General features: G+C 42.2%; 1 protein-coding gene across 14 annotated transcripts in view; it reads left to right on the top strand.

Annotated features, from left to right (window-relative positions):
* The window catches only part of FBRSL1 (fibrosin like 1), a 502,181-nt gene that overhangs the window by 331,709 nt on the left and 151,586 nt on the right, over window positions 1-18,886 (top strand). For all 14 annotated transcript variants that reach the window (XM_030959009.1, XM_030958999.1, XM_030959008.1 and 11 more), the window contains exon 5: window positions 1,009-1,038. In XM_030959009.1, the coding sequence (XP_030814869.1) occupies window positions 1,009-1,038 (30 nt within the window). The remainder of the gene's footprint in view (window positions 1-1,008; window positions 1,039-18,886) is intronic.

The raw sequence follows: 18,886 nt of genomic DNA, 5'->3' as shown, positions 1-18,886 counted from the left end.
TGAGGATAAAATAATGTGAGAGGAAAGATTCCTCTTCCCCACTCCAGGAGGAAATCTGGACAAAATGACCAAACAGATCTATTCCTTCTTTTACATTCATGACACCAAATCATGTGTGTTCTCATGGACCATTTCCACATTTGGAGGTTGTCACTGCTGGCTTACAGAGTCCCCTCTTGTTGACCCAGTGAATTCTGTAGGGTGCTGCCAGTTACAGAAACCCACCAGGCCATCCCCATCAGCAGCTGGCTCAAGGAGAAAATTCCCATTGGGCACCACGGCTACAGAACACACTGACCACTTCTGTCAGCATAACAGACACCAAGAGATTTACTGCTGCTCCCAACTGTAAATCTTTCTGAGCTCCAGCCAGCAAGATGTGCATGTCCTGAAATGTTCAGTGCTCAAGTTATCTTTCCATCATTCGTGCTGTGAAAAGAGAGCATTTCATTTTCAGAGCCTGAAAGAGATTGCACTCCAAAACTCTTTCAGTAAACACTTCCTCCTGGGATCGTGATCTCATTCAAACTAAAAAATGTACCAGAATTTATGATGTATTTTAATTACTATTCTTGGTACCACTCATTAAATTAGAAATTGATTGCCAGTTTCACAGTTTCCTTGTTAGATGACAAAGTGCTTATCAAGGTGAAGCAATGCAAAACTGTTACTATATATTCTATGATTTGGGATGATAAAAAGGCATGCTTTTTGTTGTGGTACTCATGTTACAGTGGTTGTTATAACACATCACTGATTGTCTTTTTTGTTTAAAGTTTGCTTTCCCCCATCCAAGTAAGAGTACACCATAAATTTGTATAAGAGAGGATCTGGCTTTGTCTGGTTTATGCTAGCAATGTAAAAGGCATTTCTGCAGACATCAGAAGTGTGTTTCATTGAACTGTGAACATCATAAACAGCTATCCTAAAGATTTAAGAGGATGATGCAAAAGATCCCTGTACATGAAGGTGTTTCTCAAAATCTTTTTTTCTCTCTCTAATCCACAGTGTGACAGCGAGAGCGATATTGACGATAAGGTAAGACTGAATTTTCTTATTTCATATGTTTGGAAATTCCCTGATAGTCAAAATAAGAATGAATTTGAAAATAACATTTTCCTCCAGTCTTCATGTCAAATTTAAAAATATCTACAATTGAATGAAAAAGCATCAGATCAGCTACTCTGTGATCTTCACTAACTTCTATTTAGAGGAAAGAGAGTCCTGTTAACATAATAGTCTTTATTGATTATTATGTGAGCATTTTGTGAGACCTGAGTTACAGCATTAGTGCTGTTTCAGAGGAAGTTTCCACTGATAACTCGTCAGGAGCCAATATTTTATATATAGTAATCTTTGAAGATGTCAGCTTTGTAATCAGTTAGAAGATGGGACCTGCCCTCCCAAGGCAGTGTGGTAACTGTCAAGGAGTGTTTTGTCATGATGCATGCATATTTATCACAGAGCAATGATTTTTCTGACCTTCTTTTGAATACAGAGGTTGGTCATTGAAAGGTTGTAGTTTGTGTACGGGGATTTCTTGTTCACCTCTGCAAGGAAAACAGACAAGTCCCACTGTGTAGCACCAGTGGCACCATGCTTTTAAAAATCAAATATATAAAAGACTTGAGTATTCCGTGCTAGCTTCTGGCAGATCAAACCTGTCAGCCTCAGGTCAGCTCTTCATCAAACCTTTATTATATTTTGGCTGTCCAGTCTCTTGCATTCATTGATGAGAAGCTGTGGCACAGAGTTTTCTCCTGGATCAGCATTACACAAGTGAAGGCTGAGTTCAGGTAGTGCTGTGTCCTCAGCAGCACACCAGCTGCATCAGAGGTTACCATGAGTTCAAGAGACTCCTCTGAAAGCTTTTTGTTAGTATTGTTAGAGCTTTAGAAACACTAGGGTTTCTTCAACTTCTTCTTTTAAAAATACCAGGAGATACTAAATATTCTTGGAGTATGGCAAGCTGTGTTTTGAGACGACAGCGTGATTGAAGAGAAACATTTAAATCGCGTGTTGAATGAAAGATACTGTACTTATTTTATTTTATATTATTTTAAATTTATATGAGCATATATGTATATGAAGTCACTTGCTGAAACCACCCCTCTCCCCAAGTTCTCTTTCTTACAAGGTTACACAGCAGCAGAGCTGACAGCAGGGGTGGTGAGGGTGAAATATTGTTCCCTAAAAGCTTAGATACCATGGGGTTAAAACATTTCCCAGACTGCCCAATCAAAGGAAGTAAAAGCAATCACTTAGAAAACTGTTTAAAGATCTGCCAGTCAAACCTCAGATGAAGTTGTAAGTGACATGTAGTTTTATTATACAGCTATGCTATTAATGATTATCTAAATTACACTGGTAGACCCAGCTAGCGGCATTACATCTGAGACTGACGTTTGTTAGATTAGGTTTGACTTCACCTTGTAGAGAAGAAATTGAAATCTGAACAACATTGATTAGCTTTCAGAATGTGGGATCTGAGGTTACCTTCAGAGGAAGCTGCATTGTGTTTGGCTGGTAACTTGCTGTCCTTTACAGCAAATGAAAGGCTATTATAGTGTTCCTTACCATTAATATGACATTTCTTTACATTTCTGTAGCTGTAGTTTGACTTTCTAGGCTCACCTATTTCCCAGCTACCTTCTCCTTAAGGTGACTCTGCCTTAATAATAACATTTCTTTTCTTCATAAGGAGAGCAGCACAAGATCACCATCTTTCTATCTCTTGCCTGATCTGCAGAGATGTGAAACATGACACAGTCCTATTAAATAGGTCTCTGGAATTAAGTGGGGTTGTTTATCTTGTCAGCAAAGATGTGGGCACATGCACATAAACTCACCAGGGTTGAAGTGAAGATGCTTCAAAGCTTTCATGGGGATAATGTAAGTGCAACATTGCCTTCCAGCTGGGGAGCACAGGGGCAGCCTGACTCGCTCTGTTGATACCTGACATTCTGCACTCCCCTGGAAACTCCTTCAGTGTTTGTCTAAAACTTAACCTGACTGATGCAACCAAGAGCTGTAAAAATTTTGGTGTGACTGTCCTGAGGGACTACGCTCATTTTCCTCCTCCCTGAGATGGCAAAATGTGTCTCCTGCTAATGCTCCAGGCTGTTGCAGGCAGGTGCAGGATTCAGCACAGTGCCCAGCCCAGCACCAGCCTTCCCAAATTACCTGATGGGTTGGCTTCTTTCCCCACTGCTGCAGAGCAATGCTGCCTGGTCAGCAAGAACCAGCTTTTTCAAGGTACACCTACACATGCTGGCACTAAGGAAGGGCAGGGCAGGAATTACTAATGTACTTTTGATTTGCATAACATTTTTTTGTTAGTCATAAACAGCGGGTCAGTGTTGCCTGCATAAAACTCATGAGGAAGGCAGACAAAAAAGTTCGTGTACAAGTACAAACTGAGTCAGCGCCTGAGCTAGAAGCAAAACTGAAATTTTCCACCTCCTACTTCTCTCTCTGTACCATGCTAGTAATTATCCACTATTTATTTTGTTCATAGGTGTATGGGCTATTGAGCTCCTAATGTTTTCAAACATAGATGTTAGGGTAAAATTAAGGTTTTACCTTCACTGCATTGTAAAATATAAACACACTCCTGATGGTTTGGTATTTTTCCTTGTGCAGGGCTCCAGGGGAGAAAAGCAATTGAGCATAGTCAGTCACATGTACAGTGTATCAGAAAGAGGAGCCATTACTTTAGTGCAAGGTACAGTTTCACAGCAGATTGTGAGTGTTTCCAAACATTGCACTGCTGCTTTTAATAATTGGAGAAGAGGAGCTCAAGGCAGGGGACTTGTCAATCCCATCTACTTTCTGAGAACTGTCTCTGGCCAAGTATAGCCTTTCACTTCTGCATCACTGCTGAAATCTCAGAGGAAGTAAGTGGGATGATACTTTCTCACACCTATCATTCTGTCACCATGTGCTTCTCACAGAACTGTTTGAGATACCAAACTAATAAAGTGAGCTGTCCAGCCATTTAACCAAGCAAGAAACTTAGCAAATCATGTGTTCCCTGAGATGGAAATGCAAATCCTGTTTCCTGTACTCAGTGGAGGACATTGGTCTGGGCTCTGCAGCTGTGAGGAGGATTGCAGCGTTGCTTGCCGGAGCTGTGGAAATGATGCTGTGCTTTTTGAGAGGGAGGAGGGAGAGAAAGAGAGCCAGTCTGATACTTGTACTACACTGTCTCTTCTCCGTGCACTAGCTGAGATGTGAAGCTCACGGTCCATAAACATTGTTACTGAAAATATATACTTCCTTTAATAGCAACAACAGCATTAACAGATAGCAATTACCCTTCATTTTCAGGAACTATAAAGTCTCCATTAATTCAAGATTTATGTAGTTATAGCATTTAGCACAGGAATAACACCACAGAGAATTGGTTTATACACATGTAATGAGAGAGCTTATGGCATACTTTAGTGAACATTAACATAATAGAGTAATATAAACCATCAACAGTTCCACTTATTGTCTCTTACCTGCTTTAGCATCACTGTGAAAAGTGGCTAGCAGCTTGGTAATGTGCTCTGTTAAATGGTGTTCTGCAGAAAGCCAAAAGTCAACTTGTGTAAAACAAGGGAATGAGTAATCTCTGCTCGTTACTCCAAAATGTTGCTCTCATTTTTTTAATAACAGTGTTCAAGATTGCATTAAAAAAGGCGCCCATTTCTTTCTTTAAAAGTAATTCAGTGTTCATGTTCTCTCAGTCTTGGACTTCTGTCTGCTCTGTGTGAAATTGTGGGTTGTCAGCTTAATTACATGGCCCCACCGTGTAAGTGAGCTCTCCAAATCAGGGGTTAGATATCAAGCATTCTTCATTTAATGTGGTGCTAAGTAAGATGTGCAAAAATGGAACTGTATTTCTAAGTCCAGTCAGTATTTCCTGTATATTCATTCTGTAGTTTGTGTTTAAGCTATAGGAAGCAACTTCTGAGACAGGCAAAGTTAAATCCAAGGTGGAGACAAAAACTTTTGAAGTCATTTTTTCCTCACGACTTTCTGCAGCAGCCCAGCGAGTTCCTTAGGCTGTGCTTGTGGCAAAGTGAATCAGCCTTGCCATGCTGTAGTTTGCTAATCCCAGCGTCCCAGGAGGTGCCTGGGAGTCGGCAGCAGCAGGAGAGCAGGTGCAGCTCAGCCTGGGATAGATGGGAGGGGAGCAGCACAGTGGGGCTGTGGTCCCCCCACCTGGGACTGGGTTCCCATCCTGCTGTGTGCTGTAAAAGCACAGAACAGCTCATGGGTTAAGGATGAGATGAGAGAGAAGGGACCCAGGTGAGTGGGGGTCAACAGCAGCACTGTTTCAGTGTGCCAGCAGCCTCATTGTCCAGCTTTGATTTCGTAGGCATTAATCTAAAGGGGGTTTTTGTAGCTAATAATGTTTTAGGAGGCATTTGAGAGGGAAAGTCAGGTAGCTTTATGGCCATGAATGGGAAGTTATTCTCTGTAGCAAAAGGCACAGTGGTAGGCAGTGAGGAGGTGCTTGTTTGAAAGTTTACCAAGGGGGTGATGGAATCAGACCAGTGAGAGATGGAAGTTTGCAGCAATGCTGAATGTCAGTGTTGGGAAGAAGAAGTAAGCTGTGAAAGAGTCAAAACACAAAGAGTGATAGTTTGCCATTCAGGAAGTGAGAAGCTGTGTAGGAAGCAAAACCACAGATTTAGGAAAATGATCTTGCAGCAACTTTTCCTTGGCACTAGGACACAGTTACATCTGCTGTCACCAAAGGAAAGACAAAATGGTAAAGGAAGGATGATGTAGCTTGACCAAGAATGTAGCTGTGTGGATAAACAGAGGATGCTCATTATGTTACAGAGAGCAAGGATACAGAGGACTTAAAACATAGGTTGAATATTTTGATGTCAGTATTGTGAGTCAAAGGGAGTGCTGAGAACTGTGGGCTTGAGTGAGAGATGGAGGTGATAAGAGTAGAAGCAATGAGAAGAATAAACTGTATGGAAAATCTGGGGGATGAAATTATCACTGTTGTTTCAGCTGTGTTGACCTTGAAAGGATATCCACAAGCCCACAGGAAAAATCATAGTTCAGGCAGCAGGAGAAAGGGATGCAATAATGAAGAGAGGCCTGGGAGCTGCTTTAGCAGGAATGGTCACTCTGTTTGTGTATGAGATTACCCAGCAATAAGAAAAGCCCCCTCCAGTGCTATTGCTGAAGGCTTCTCTTCCCCTGCCCATTACATTTTATCTGGCAGTGGAAAAGGTGGGTTCCATCTGATGTGGTTTGGGGAGGCTGGAAGTTTAGTTCCCACTTTAGGTAATCTATTATTTGTTGTTTTTGAAGCCTACCCAGACCAAAATCCCCAAACTGGTTTTGTCCATCCCTCAGTTGTCCTTTTCTCTGAGAAATTAAACTTAGTACTTTCCCAGAAATTGAGATTCGTACTGGTTGCAGCAGAAGGGAAGGATCAAACATGGAGTTGAGCTGAGGGCTTTCACATGGCAGTATTTGCACTTCTGTTAGCATTGCACTTCAGCCTATGACAGTTCTCAGCTGTGGCTAATAGTGGGACATCTCCATTTGCCAGTTACTTCCCAGCTGGGTTCTCAGACAGAGCTGAAGGGGTTTCTACCATAGGATGCTCTGGCTTGTGGACAGCAGTGCTGAATGTCCTCGTGGAAGTGTGTGGCTGGGCTCTGCTGCAGGCTTGGCATCCTGCAGGAGTGTTGCATATCTGCATGCACACACATGCACAGGATCAGTGCTTCTGCTGAGGTTTATTTCTTACAGACAGAAAACCCAGTGATACAGAGTGAAAACTAGTGAGAAAGCTCTCTCCCATGCAGTAATAACTGGGTAAAGACTGTTAGTTCTCCTAATGGAAGAAAGCCTCTGTTTTACAGACAATCTGTGTGTTGTTATTAAAAACAGATCGGCTTTTTAAACAATATCAAAATATTGAATTTAAAATAACCTTGTAGCCCTTGAAAGATTTGGGTGCTATAAACAGGCAAATGTAATCTTGTTGCCGGTACAGGAAGACAAAAATTCACCACTCGGTGAATTTGTTTTATTTAGTCATTCTCCATTAATAGATTTACCAGAAAAACAGCATCCTCTAAGCCCGCTGCATACCCAGTTCACTCAGTTGCTCTTTGGGAAATGCCAGATGGGAGGGAGGCTTGGCATGGCCTGGGCTTCCATCCTTCCACCCACCATGTGCAGGGAGCAGACACGAAGGTTCCCACTGAGACTTGGGGCGGCTGAGTTAAGCCCTGCAAGTCCTTCCAGAGGGAGAGGAGCCTTCCAAGTTGCGCTTCTCAACTACAGCTCTGGTAAATATTATTAGTTGTAATAGCCCTTCTTGACCTTTATATTTAAATAAAGTAAGAACGCAGTTAAAAAAATGAAACAGAGTCAAAGCTTCAGCACCAATGTGCTCCCCTCCTGCTGATATTTTGTGTTTTTTCTTATCCAGACAAAAAGTCAAATTTTAAGTACATTAGTCTGTATATAACAAGCTGAGTCATCACAGTCTGTGGTGCCCATATTCATTCTTGAAAATGTAGAAAAGAGTTTTCAGAGCAAACAATGAGAAGAGCCTTCTAGTTTGCTGAAAAAAATCCATCATCAATTCACATAAAAGACTTGAAGAGGTTTTATGTAGAGCTCTTGGGCACAACAGGATAATACCAGTTCTGTTGCTGGCAGTCAGCATGTCCCTGGCTCCCTGCTTTCTCCATTGTTTAACATCTCCCCGTTCCAGTTCCCCATCCAGGAGCATTTTCTTATCTTACCAGGGACCTTGTGAAGAAACTTCTCAGATGTGAGGCAAGAGAGAAGAGAGCAGTTGTGTACAGCTGTCTGCCCACATCAAGAAAAACCATTATAACATTGTAAGGTAGTCTGAGTCCAAAGGGCTAGCTGTGCAATGGCAGGAACTCCTTGGAAGGTGATCAGATAGAACATAACAGAGTAGGCAGGTGATAGGAATTGGCAACTGAGTTAGGCAATTCAATTAATTAAATCGAATGATATAATTAACCGTAAAGATGCCAAGGGGATGACAATTCTGGAGGATGCAATGCTCCAATAGCCACAATTGCAGGCCCTCATTTGGCTTGCAGAGTTTCTCATTCCTGTATTGCAAAGTCATTTGCCAGGTTAGGTAACACAGAAGGGCACAGTGTGCAGCACCATGTCCCCTGGGCAGGAATAAAGGATGCAGCTCACATGGGCTCTGTTCCTGCCCTGGCTGCCCCTGGAGTGGGAAAATGAACCTTCCTCTGCCCTGCCCACCCTTGATCCTCAAAGCACATTATCTGCAAACATGGTACTTTACCCTCAGCACAAAATTCAAGTTAGGACGTCACTTCTGATTCCATATTAGTCATTATTGGTTTCTCTGTGTGTACTGTAAAGATTGTGTAATTCCAGTTAATACTTCATACATTTTAACGTTTCCTGATGGTCTTTAATACTGAGTTCTACCCAGCTGCATTTTTCTTGAGAAGGAAAATGTTCTCCAAATTACTCACATTTGGTTTTGCAGTATCTGAAAGTTTCACTTGATTCCTGTTACAGCTCTTGGTCTTTCAAAGTTTCTGCATTTTCATGAGTTTGCTCTAATTTTGTTTGGTACCTCAACGACTGTCTGAGGAATGTACATTCAGTCAAAGCTGTGCATAAGTTCAAAACAGAGCAGTGGCTTGAATGAAGCTTTTATGAATTCTTATCTGCTTAAGGTGAACTCTGCAGGTTGTGCTCTGGGGCACATGGTGCAGCTCAGCTCCCATCAACTCTGCGTTTGGAGTGTCAGAAGCATCAGCAAGGTCTTGATTACACCCACTGATGCCCAGTCTTCCACTCTTGGATGGTCAGATTGAAATATCATAACAGGCTCAGTTTCCAAGATTTCCAAGCCTTTCCTTGGCCTTTGCCACACCTGTGTCAAAATTAGTTGGAGATCTTTGCCTAAATCTTTGGCAGCAGCTGACTTAATTTGTGGTTTACTACTCCTGACAGTTTATTGGGGAAGCAAAGCGTGCCTTCATCTCCAATAATAAACAGCCCACCCGCCGACACTTTGACAGACTTAATGGTTTTTTTATACAAAAATGGACAGACTTAATGTTTCAACTGTAGCGATCATCTGTCCTGATCTCCTTAATGAAATTAGATTAAGTGCACCTGGGAAAATGCTGAGACGGCACATTGCCTTCATCACCTTCCTTAATTTAAAACCAATTTGCGGGGAAAATATCCTCTGAAGCTGAGGGAGGCAGAGAGAAGGGGGAGGGAAGGGGATTTTAAAATCTATCTGGATAGCTACTGGCAGTTTTAATTCCTTTCCCTGCTGGCAATGTGAAATATTAACAGCCATAAGAACTGAGAGTTTAAAGCCTTACTAACCTTTTTTGCCTTTCTTAGGGGAAACAGAAACAAAAAAATATCTTTACCATCAAGATCACATATAGGAACAAAGTCCAGGATATGCTGGGGATCAGAGTTGGGGCTGGGCAGGGAAGAGAGAAATGGCTGAAATGTGAAAGTGTCTTCTTCCAAGAGCTAGACCATGTTTTCCTAAAATATATTGTAACATCTAGGTGTTGGTGGTGCTCACTGTCTGCTTTTACCTTGATAATGATTCAGTTGTGCCGAAAAATAATAATTTGCCCACATAGCTGTGAAATCAGCTGCAATATGTGCAATATAATGTGACCTGAAAACGACTGCGAATGTTCCTCTGGCTCATTCTGAGGAGAGCAAGAAACATGTCTTTTTAATTAAAAAGAAAACGTTGCGAAGAATAACAATAACTTTTCTTTTTCTCCATGAAGGATGATTCCTGTTCTCTCCCTGACTGCACTGATTGGAAACACGCTAGCAGTTAGCTCAAGGTCTTCCAGTGCTGAAGTGGAGAGAGCACAGTAGTCTGTGATAGGCTGGAAAGTCTCTTTATAGCAGAATTTTAAATGCTTACAGCCTTTGTTATTTGGACTGATACAGTCCAAGTTCAGCAATGCAGTTGATTTATCCATCTCCTGTCTCTGATTTCAGTATTGCAGGAAGAGGAAAATTCACACTAGAGATGGGCATTTTCTGCTGCTTGGAGATGGTTTTCTTTATTTGCTTAGAAGTGGCTTTGTTCTTGGTGAAATCTTTCCCAGCCCAGGTTGGGCAGAGATGTCCATCTCATGTCTGGCTGCTCTCAGGATCACTGTGAGCCCACACCAAAAAGGGAAACCCCATCTAACCCAGAGCTCTAGAACTGTCTGGTAACAGGCTGGGGTTTTGTTGAGGTAATTGATGCACAGTCACTCCTGTTCCTCCAGCTGCTGCTGATCACCCCTCAGGACCTTAGTCATGGTGACCTGTGAAGAAAAAGTCATTCAGAACAACCATGCTGAAAGTCTCAGCTAAATTACATTAATTAGTGGAGGTGGAGCCCCATTTTCAAAAGTGCTCCTCACCCTAATCATAGTCAGCAGTGTCCATGGATGCTCTGTGCATCCCAAAATCTGTTCAGCCATCTTCATCCACTTGACTGGTCTATCAGTGGGACTCCTCATGTAAGTAGGAGTTTGTATGAGTAGCCCAATTGCTGTCAATGAATAATTTAAATGATTTAAGCCTCAGACGTGCTTCTTAATAATGAGGGAAATCAGCCCCATATGTCCTTGTCCATAAATACAAGAAGATGGGGACAAGTCACTTTTAATGGGATTCATTTATTTTTAAATGGAATCATGATAAGTGTTTTAAAGATAATCAAGCATGTGTCGCTATCCTGAATATTATAAATATAAAAGAATATTAGCCTAAAATTGAAGGGGATCCCATTCATATATAAACTCAATTAAGGTATCATTCAAGGATAAAAGCACAGAGTAACCTTTGGTAAGCAACAAAGATTTTAAGGTGTCTGTTCTTTTTATTAATTGCCACAAAGGTGGCTGAAGTGACCAACATGTGTTATACATGTCACTATATATTATGGACACTCAGATCCCAGTTACTGAGTGACTGCAGCCATTTTCACCCCTTTAAATTTGTAGATAACCTCACCCTGCCTGCAGAAGGTGAAGCTGAAGGAAGTAAGACTCTTTTGTACTGTGATTACTGAGCTTGTTCCCATAAAACAACATATATCCTACCAAAAAGGTCTCCTTCCTATCCTTGTATTTTTAGTCTCCCTTTTTTTGGTGAAACAGGAGTTTCTTGTCCTTTTCCCATCTCTCAGTTTTTGTCTGACAGCGTCAGTGGCACCTCCTCTGCTCTGCCCATGCTGTTGGCCCTGGGCTGTGAGATGCCAATCTCTTGCTGGTGGTTTTCTCTATGAGACAGGCTGCCTTCAAGGACCAATCTGTGGCTCTTCCCCACAAAACCTAAAAAATGTTGCATATAGGATGTTATGCAGTTAGTGATTGTTTGTATTTATGGCGAGTGTTGCATTTTAGGATCCATTAGACAGAGAATCCATATTGAGACACAGGGAAGGGGAGAAGCATGCCTGCCAGTTATTTTTAGTAGCACTATAAAGTCAATTAGAACTAAAGCAGATGTGTATTAGAAGTTAATTCATATTAAGAATAGCACTGCACTAGCTACCACTTTCGTCTGGAAGCAGGTGCAAGTCTGTCTGTGCTACTTGCTTTAATGTGATCTAGTGCAAAAAAAAAAGGATCTTTTAAAGCCATCCTGTTAGCTTCAAAAGTTATTATATCTCACCTTTTTAGTCTGTATGATCACTGGTGTTGAATTGATTTGTCAGTGCTGCCAGTTTGCATTGCCATGGATGTAAAGGAGGTAGGAGGAAGGACAGTTCTTGCCTGGGCAATCTTGCAGTTTCCAGCTACAATTCTTGGCTGTTCAGCTGGTGGATATATTTGGTACAGTAGCAGTGCTTGAAAACATTTCAAACAGGCCTGTAAGCCCCAGTGATCATTAAATCTGTTCTGTCTTATAATTTCAAACTTACTTCTCCCTCCCTACCCTGTCTCCCTTTTGCCTTCCCTCTGCCTTGTGGTTCTTTCAAGTTAATGTTGTCCAAGGCAGATAAACAACACAAAAAGGATGAAATGGAGGTGGGAAATGTGATGTTGTTACCTCTCAATGTTACTCTTCTTCAGTCAATTTGGCAGAGCAATGCTAATCATGTACCTAAATCTCCTCTGCATCAGTTTCAATACTTGAAGAGCTGTGAGCAGTGGATTAAGCCTGTGCCCCAGTGCCCTGCTCAAGCCAGATCTCGTTTTTCACTCCCTCCCAAACACACACAGCCCAGGGGCACTGGGATCTGTTTGGAGTCGGGGCTGTAGCAGCACAAGAGCCATTTCTTGTGGCTGAGTGCTGAAACTCGCTGTTCTCTGACCTTCAGCTGTGGCTGTGTCCCAGGCTTGTACCTTAGGCACAATTCCCATTCAGCGTGCCATTGTAAAGAGCAAACATTGGGGGGGCAGAATAACTCTGCGGTGAGAGCTGGATAATGTAGTTCAAGTCCATGGCCTAATTCCTCTGATGATGTTGTTTAAAACATTATTTTCTCATTACCCTTTGTGAGCTGAGCTTCAGAGCTCTCCATTAAAAATAACAGCAGTGACTTGAATTAATTGGTTAGAAAACATTTCTTCTCTCAGCCATGTTCCACAACAGAACCTGAGGAAGCCAAGAAAAATGCTGGCCCAGATTTGGAAGAAGTTTTGTTTAGAGGCCTGAAGCCTCCACGTTGCTCTGCAGACAAACACACATCCCTGGGTCTGTTGTAACTGCCTTGGGTTCACAGGAAAAGAAGCCAGCCCGGCTGCAGGGCTCAAAAACAGTTGCTTGCCAGATTCTGATTTATTTGACAGCCTCCATAATAAAGTAACTATTTGTCTAACTCTTCCTGATTAGTTTGAAGAGGTTCTGCCAATCTGAAGAGGATTGACTAGTCAGGAAACCACTGGTATTTTGGCTTTTTTTTTTTTTTTCTTTAAGGGATGTGATATTATTTGCAATAATTTCTCCTTTATTAAGTTTGGCATTTCAAAATTATTCACTGCTGCAATGTGAACATTTTCCACATCAACAATAAGTCTATTACGGAGAAATTTACAAAAACAAAATGACTTCATATTGCTTGCAGATGTATTCTGTAAAAGTAATTGTTTTTCACTAGATTTTAATGTTTCTAGGCCTTTGTAAACATAATGCCTAAATACTTTTATTCAATAAACGAGACCCATTCAGTAATTGCTTGCACATTTGAAGTCCAGTAAATAAGGAGCAGATTTTGACCAAAATCTGTGTATCATTTAAGCTGCTTAGGTCACAGCCCTAGGGCAGAAAAGAACTGGTGAGAAACTTGTGTTTTCAGAAGTGGAGAGCTGTGACTTCAGAAACCAAGACAAATAAGCCCCATTTCTCTTTAATTAGTGGATTCCTGCTTTCTTTATTCTTCATTCAGTAAGGCTGGGAATTCAAAGGAGGCTGGAGATGTTAAGCATTCTGTTCTCTGGACTTTCTTTATAGTCTAGGGATACCAAAGTCCTTGAGGCTGCATTGGAAATCCCATCACACAAATCCATATTTCTTTCCTTGAATGCATTGTTTTCAGGTTGGAAGCACCATTGTGCATAGACAGAGAGCATACACAGATGTGGAATGGAAATTGTGGCTGGTGTCACTAACTCTGTGCCTTGGTTTTATGTGTATTAGGTTTAGTATGTACTAGTTTTTAAAAGCCAGAAGTATGGGAGACCTCATTGAAGCTAGGAGAACCTCTAGGAAGCATCCTGTTGTCTTCAATTTGGGCAAAATGTCAAAACTTAAAACAAAAAAGGCAGCGCATGAATAATTGGATATTGCTTGTCATGCAAGAAAAATAACTTACAGAGCAAAGTAGAATCCAGAAATAAAATTGAAATAAAAACAAAAACAAATACCACATGTATTGTAATATTTGTGTGAGACATATTTGGTGGAGTCCTTAAATCAAACAGCTTACAGACTGCATTGATGAGCTCTCATCATGCCTGAGGAAAGTGAAACCCAGTGAAGTTTTTTCTGTGATGGTTTGTTTTCCTCTACAGATATTTTACAAGGCACAGGGACCTTTTAATGGAATCAAGGAGGGAGAAGGTCTAAAAGACAATGTGTAGTTTTTCCTTGGACCTTCTGTTCTCCAGACACTGTATTCTCATGGGTGAATCTCTGGCCTGTTCAAAGGCAGCAATAAAATCCTGTTTCATTTAAGTATGACCAAGATTTCAGCTAGTCTCAGCAAGAATGCAGCTCACTGTCCCTTAGGCCATCGTGTTCTTTTAACATGGGTGCACGGGTAAGCAGTGGCAAAGCTGCCTTTTCTCTGGATGAAGGTGTGTGCAGGAAATGAGCAGCCATCTCTTGTGGCACTGGGGATGTGGGGCGCAGCAGGTCACACTGACCCCATTCCAGGTGACAAGTCGTGGAAAAGCAGAGCCTTTGAGAAAAACTGGCTTTGTGTATGTCAGCCCTTAATCTTTAGCTCGTGTGTATGACAGGGTGTTTCCCTGCCATCACAGGTCATTCCCAGCCAGCTCACTCCATGTCTGATTCCCTCTCCTTTCCCCCCTCCTATCCGAAGAACAACAACCCTAAAAGCCCATAAAGCTCTGCAGCTGTTTTCACACATAATTAAATTGTCCTGGGTAATCCTTGCCGGTGGCTTTCGTACAGTGCTGGGGGAACCGCACTGCAGCCACCGCCGGGATTTGACTGCTGGGATTCCTGTCCACATCAGCTGCTCCACCAAGGCCTCTCTGGTGTTTCCAGGGCTCAGTAAAGCTTCACACAGGGAAGAGACATCCCTTGTTCCTCATAGCAGCTGCCTCTGCCTGCACAGGGTGAAGGAGACAGAGCAGGAGAGGAGCTTTAGGCTCTGTACCTGTGGCTGTGGCTTAAATGTTGTGAACCCTCCCTGACAGACCTCTGGACAGGCTGCTGTGATCTGTTCCATGTAGAAACTCCCTTAGTGCTTTTGAATTAATCGTTTTCACTTGCCAGAGGTGTGTACCTGCTCTTCCACCTGCTTATCTTCCTCTCCTGTGCCTCTAACTTTTGGTTCTTCCTTTATCAGATATTTCATGTTAAAATCATAGTGTGAAAAACATTGAATCAAAGGAAATAAAGGGTGATTTGAAGTGACCCTTGAGCATCAAGAACTGCAGTTTTCTTCTGGAGTTTGCAGAGGCTGTAGCATTTTTCAGAGCAGGAGTGAGCTGGAAAGTATTCTGTCCTTTAGAAAAGTCAGGAAAATCAGTGTAACAAACAGGGACATACCAAAGCCTTTTTTTCTCACGGGGTAGTCTCTCCAGGGAATTACATATGCTGAGTATTGCCATGATACATGCTCTTTATTATGTCTCTCAGCACACAGCACCACTGCTGAAAGTACTTCCATTCACTTGTTATCTAATCTCTGTCATCGGAGGTCAATGGATACAGCCCAAGGTCCTCCCTTGGCTTATTTCCAAGCAAAAGCCCTGCACCCCTTGAAAAAGCCTGTTTCAAATGGAGAATGAAAGGGACTTGCCTCACACACTGGCCAGGAATCCAGGTTCTTCAGTGTCACTTTCCTGGGTTGTGATAGTCGTGCAGCTTTGTCACGGATTTCCAAAGATGTCTCTGTTGGTGATGCTGGAAATGACCCCTGTGTTGTATCAAAGCCCCCAGGAGCTCTGGCCAAGGACCACATCCTCACAAGGATACTTAGGTCACAAAAAGGCTGTCCCCCCTGCAGGTAGCTCATGGAGCAGGGAGAGGGCAGAGTGTGCATGGGCTCTGAAGAGGTCCCAAAAGCCAACAGGGTGAGGAGTGGCTCTGTCAGACCTGGAAGGCCTAACTGCTGTCTGTGGCATTGCCATTAAGGTAAATTTGAGAAGGATAATGAGGCAGGTCTGTAGGAGTCAGTGGGAAGCTCCTCCCAGCTGCAAGGAAGAGAGCATGGTCCAAGAAGTGGGTGCAGGAGAGGTCTCAACCTGTTCCCACTGTGGCTGGGCTCTCCGAGAACTGGAAAATGATGAGGGGAGATGCAGAGGAGGTGCAATGATGTGGGCAGTAGCTGTTTTGTAACACCCTCTGTCATTAGAGGAACAGAAGCTTGTGTCCCAAGGAAAACACCCAGGTTGATAGGCTGTCCTGCAGCCTGACTAGACATTTATGCATGAAGGGAGGTCACATCACAGTAATTGGATTACCTAATAAATAGCTGGATGTGGGCCTGTTACAGACAGGGAAGGCTTGCAGAGCACTCCCACTTCTCTAATTGCTGCTTTAGCCTGCTGGTAGGAACTGGGAGGTGCTGGGAAATGACACAATAGCAGTTTCAGGAGCATTGCTCATGAATCACTGTCTGAGTACATCCTCTGCTCCACTCTGTGTCATGCAGCAAGGGGGTTTTATGACTATTTTGTTTGTTCCTATGATTTATTCCTAGCATTCTTCTGAAGCTGCCAAGGCAAGGTAAAAGATGCTTGTCTCTCAGTGTGTTCTTGTAAGTCTAAAGTTCAGGGTTATTTTCTAAAGGCAAAAGGAGCATGGAAAATCTTGTCCAATCTCTGCAAAATTTTTTTCCTTGAAACAGCATTTGTCTCTGTCATGTGCAGCTGACTTCATTCTCTGCTCAAAGCTTCTCACTGGTAAACTTTGCTGTCATCCTGGATACACAAATTATCCTTGTTTATTTTGGAATAGCTTTGGAGACATGTTCTCTTCATTCTGCTCAAAGTCACAGAACACAGAGGTCTTTTCCACCCTCCTGTAAACAGGATGGGAAGGAAAGCCAGATGTCAAGGTTATCCTACAATTTATACCATGAAGCCCTGTTTTTACATGCTTACAATCTGCCCAGACTTTGTCATTGTGAATTTCCATATTGAGAGTCTTCTTCAGACTGAATTATTTGGGTGAATTTCAGCTGAAACACTTCAGCAGAGTGAGATCTTCCACTTAGTTCTCCTTGCTGCCAGCAAAGATCTGGAGCAGTGAATATGGTAGATGGCAAAAGCACATCCGTTTACACTTACAGCTTTTCCTGTTGGCATCCAGCAGTGTGGAAGAAGATGACAGGTGCTGCAGGCTGGAGGTGTGGGCCTGATGTGGTGTTGGGGAACCAGAGCCTGTGAAGGGATTGCTGAGGAAATGTGGGAGCCAGATTTTGAAAACAAAACACAACTAAAGCATGTGTGCAAAAGGGAGCTAAACTAGGATTGCATGGACAACCCAAAGTATTTTTTTCCCCAGATTTTTTGAAATGCTTTACTTTGCATCTTTAAACATTTGCTTTTTTCATGCCTGGTTTTATGGTACTTGAAATAAGTGAGACTGTATAAAAAGCAGTGTTACATTTTGTATGAGCTACAGAGCCATCCTAAAGTGAGAAGCAAGAAAGTGTTTATCGAATGCCTGTGTTTGTTGTTGGGTGCAAACAGATGTTCTCTATGTGAAACTTGGATAGGAACACAAGTTCAGCAAATCCTTCTCTCATCTTTTGCTGCTGCTTTTAGGGATGTATCAGCCTTCCAGAGATCAGGTTCTGCAGATGGTACAAACCATTGTTTTTTCTTAACAAGGTTTGCCAAGCTCATCCCTGATTGTAAACCTTTATTTCCTGTAATTTAAACAAATGGTGCATTTCAGAAGTGACTCAGTTCCTTGAAATAAAGATGTATTTCTGCTAGCTGACTAGAGGGAGGCCTGGCTCATCTATACTGCTGCCTTTCCCAAAGCTACTGCATGGCCCATAACACTGCTTGCAGCTCTTCTCAGCTTTGTTCTGAATGCTTCCACAATCTCTTTCATGCCAACCTGTCTGAAAGAGTGTTTGGGTAAGTTTGCAAACCATCAATGTTTGAGTGGATAGGCAAAAGCAAAGCAGTTTTTTCTAGAACTGACACTGCTTTCCAGAAGAGCAGGCATGTTTGAGATGATCTCTGGCTTTGTGTCCATACCAGGTTACTCAGAAAAATTAATGCAAGTCGCCTTAAATGATAAAGCCAAAAGCCAGGTGAAAGCATGTCCACATGGAGAATGCCTTTTGTGACATTTCATTACTGAGCTGATCTGTAAAGGTCTAAAGTTGTTTTGAGTTGTGTACCTATTTTAACTAATCTGCCTTGTCTTTGAACCTTTGCTCGCCTTCCTTTGCCTTTCTTTGCCATACCTGTATTTTGGGTATCCTAACAGTGGTCTGATGCTCAGAAAGTTCTGAGCATTACCTCTAGTTAACATTCATTCTTCCTTCTAACCTGTCTTACTTGTTGCCTGATGACCCATTAGGCAATTGTTTTTAATTAGCAAGTTAACTACTAGTTTGCAGTGCCATGATTAAAAAAAAACCCAAACAAAACAAAACACTTAACTTCTCGAAAGTGTGGGTTAAGTTATTTACAATACTTCTTGTAAACTTCTTGAGTGTATTTATTAAGAATGATGAACTTTTGTAGCTGGTGGCCTCCTTATCTTGTCCTGCAGTGTCTTTGGTAAACAGGGAGAAAGAAGACAACGTTTGCTTCTGTTTGAGAAACCCCAAATTGAGCAAATTATTGTCCAGAACAGAGATTTCATCAGATACTTGTGGTCAGCCAGAGAGATTTGCACAGGCCTCAGACACCTGCATAAGAAGAGCTGCAAAACCTGTTGATGGAATGAATGACATGCAGGGACTCTACCAAAACTCTCCTTAGATTTCAGCGTAAGTGAAAACAAATGTTCTGCTGTAAATATCCCCCAGGTGAATACATTTTTTCTCTTCACAGCTTTGAAACACGCTTCAGGCTAGAGAGGCTCCCTGGAGAGGGAATTTAGCGCTCAGAGCTAAAGGTCAGGGTCAGGTCACTCTGCTCCATTTGAAATTTGGCACCTAGGTACATATGGCAACTGCATC

The sequence above is a fragment of the Camarhynchus parvulus genome, chromosome 15 (assembly GCF_901933205.1).
Source record: "Camarhynchus parvulus chromosome 15, STF_HiC, whole genome shotgun sequence".
In the NCBI taxonomy this organism is placed as follows: domain Eukaryota; kingdom Metazoa; phylum Chordata; class Aves; order Passeriformes; family Thraupidae; genus Camarhynchus; species Camarhynchus parvulus.
The sequence above is the reverse complement of the archived record's forward strand: the minus strand, read 5'-3'. Positions and strand labels throughout refer to the sequence as shown.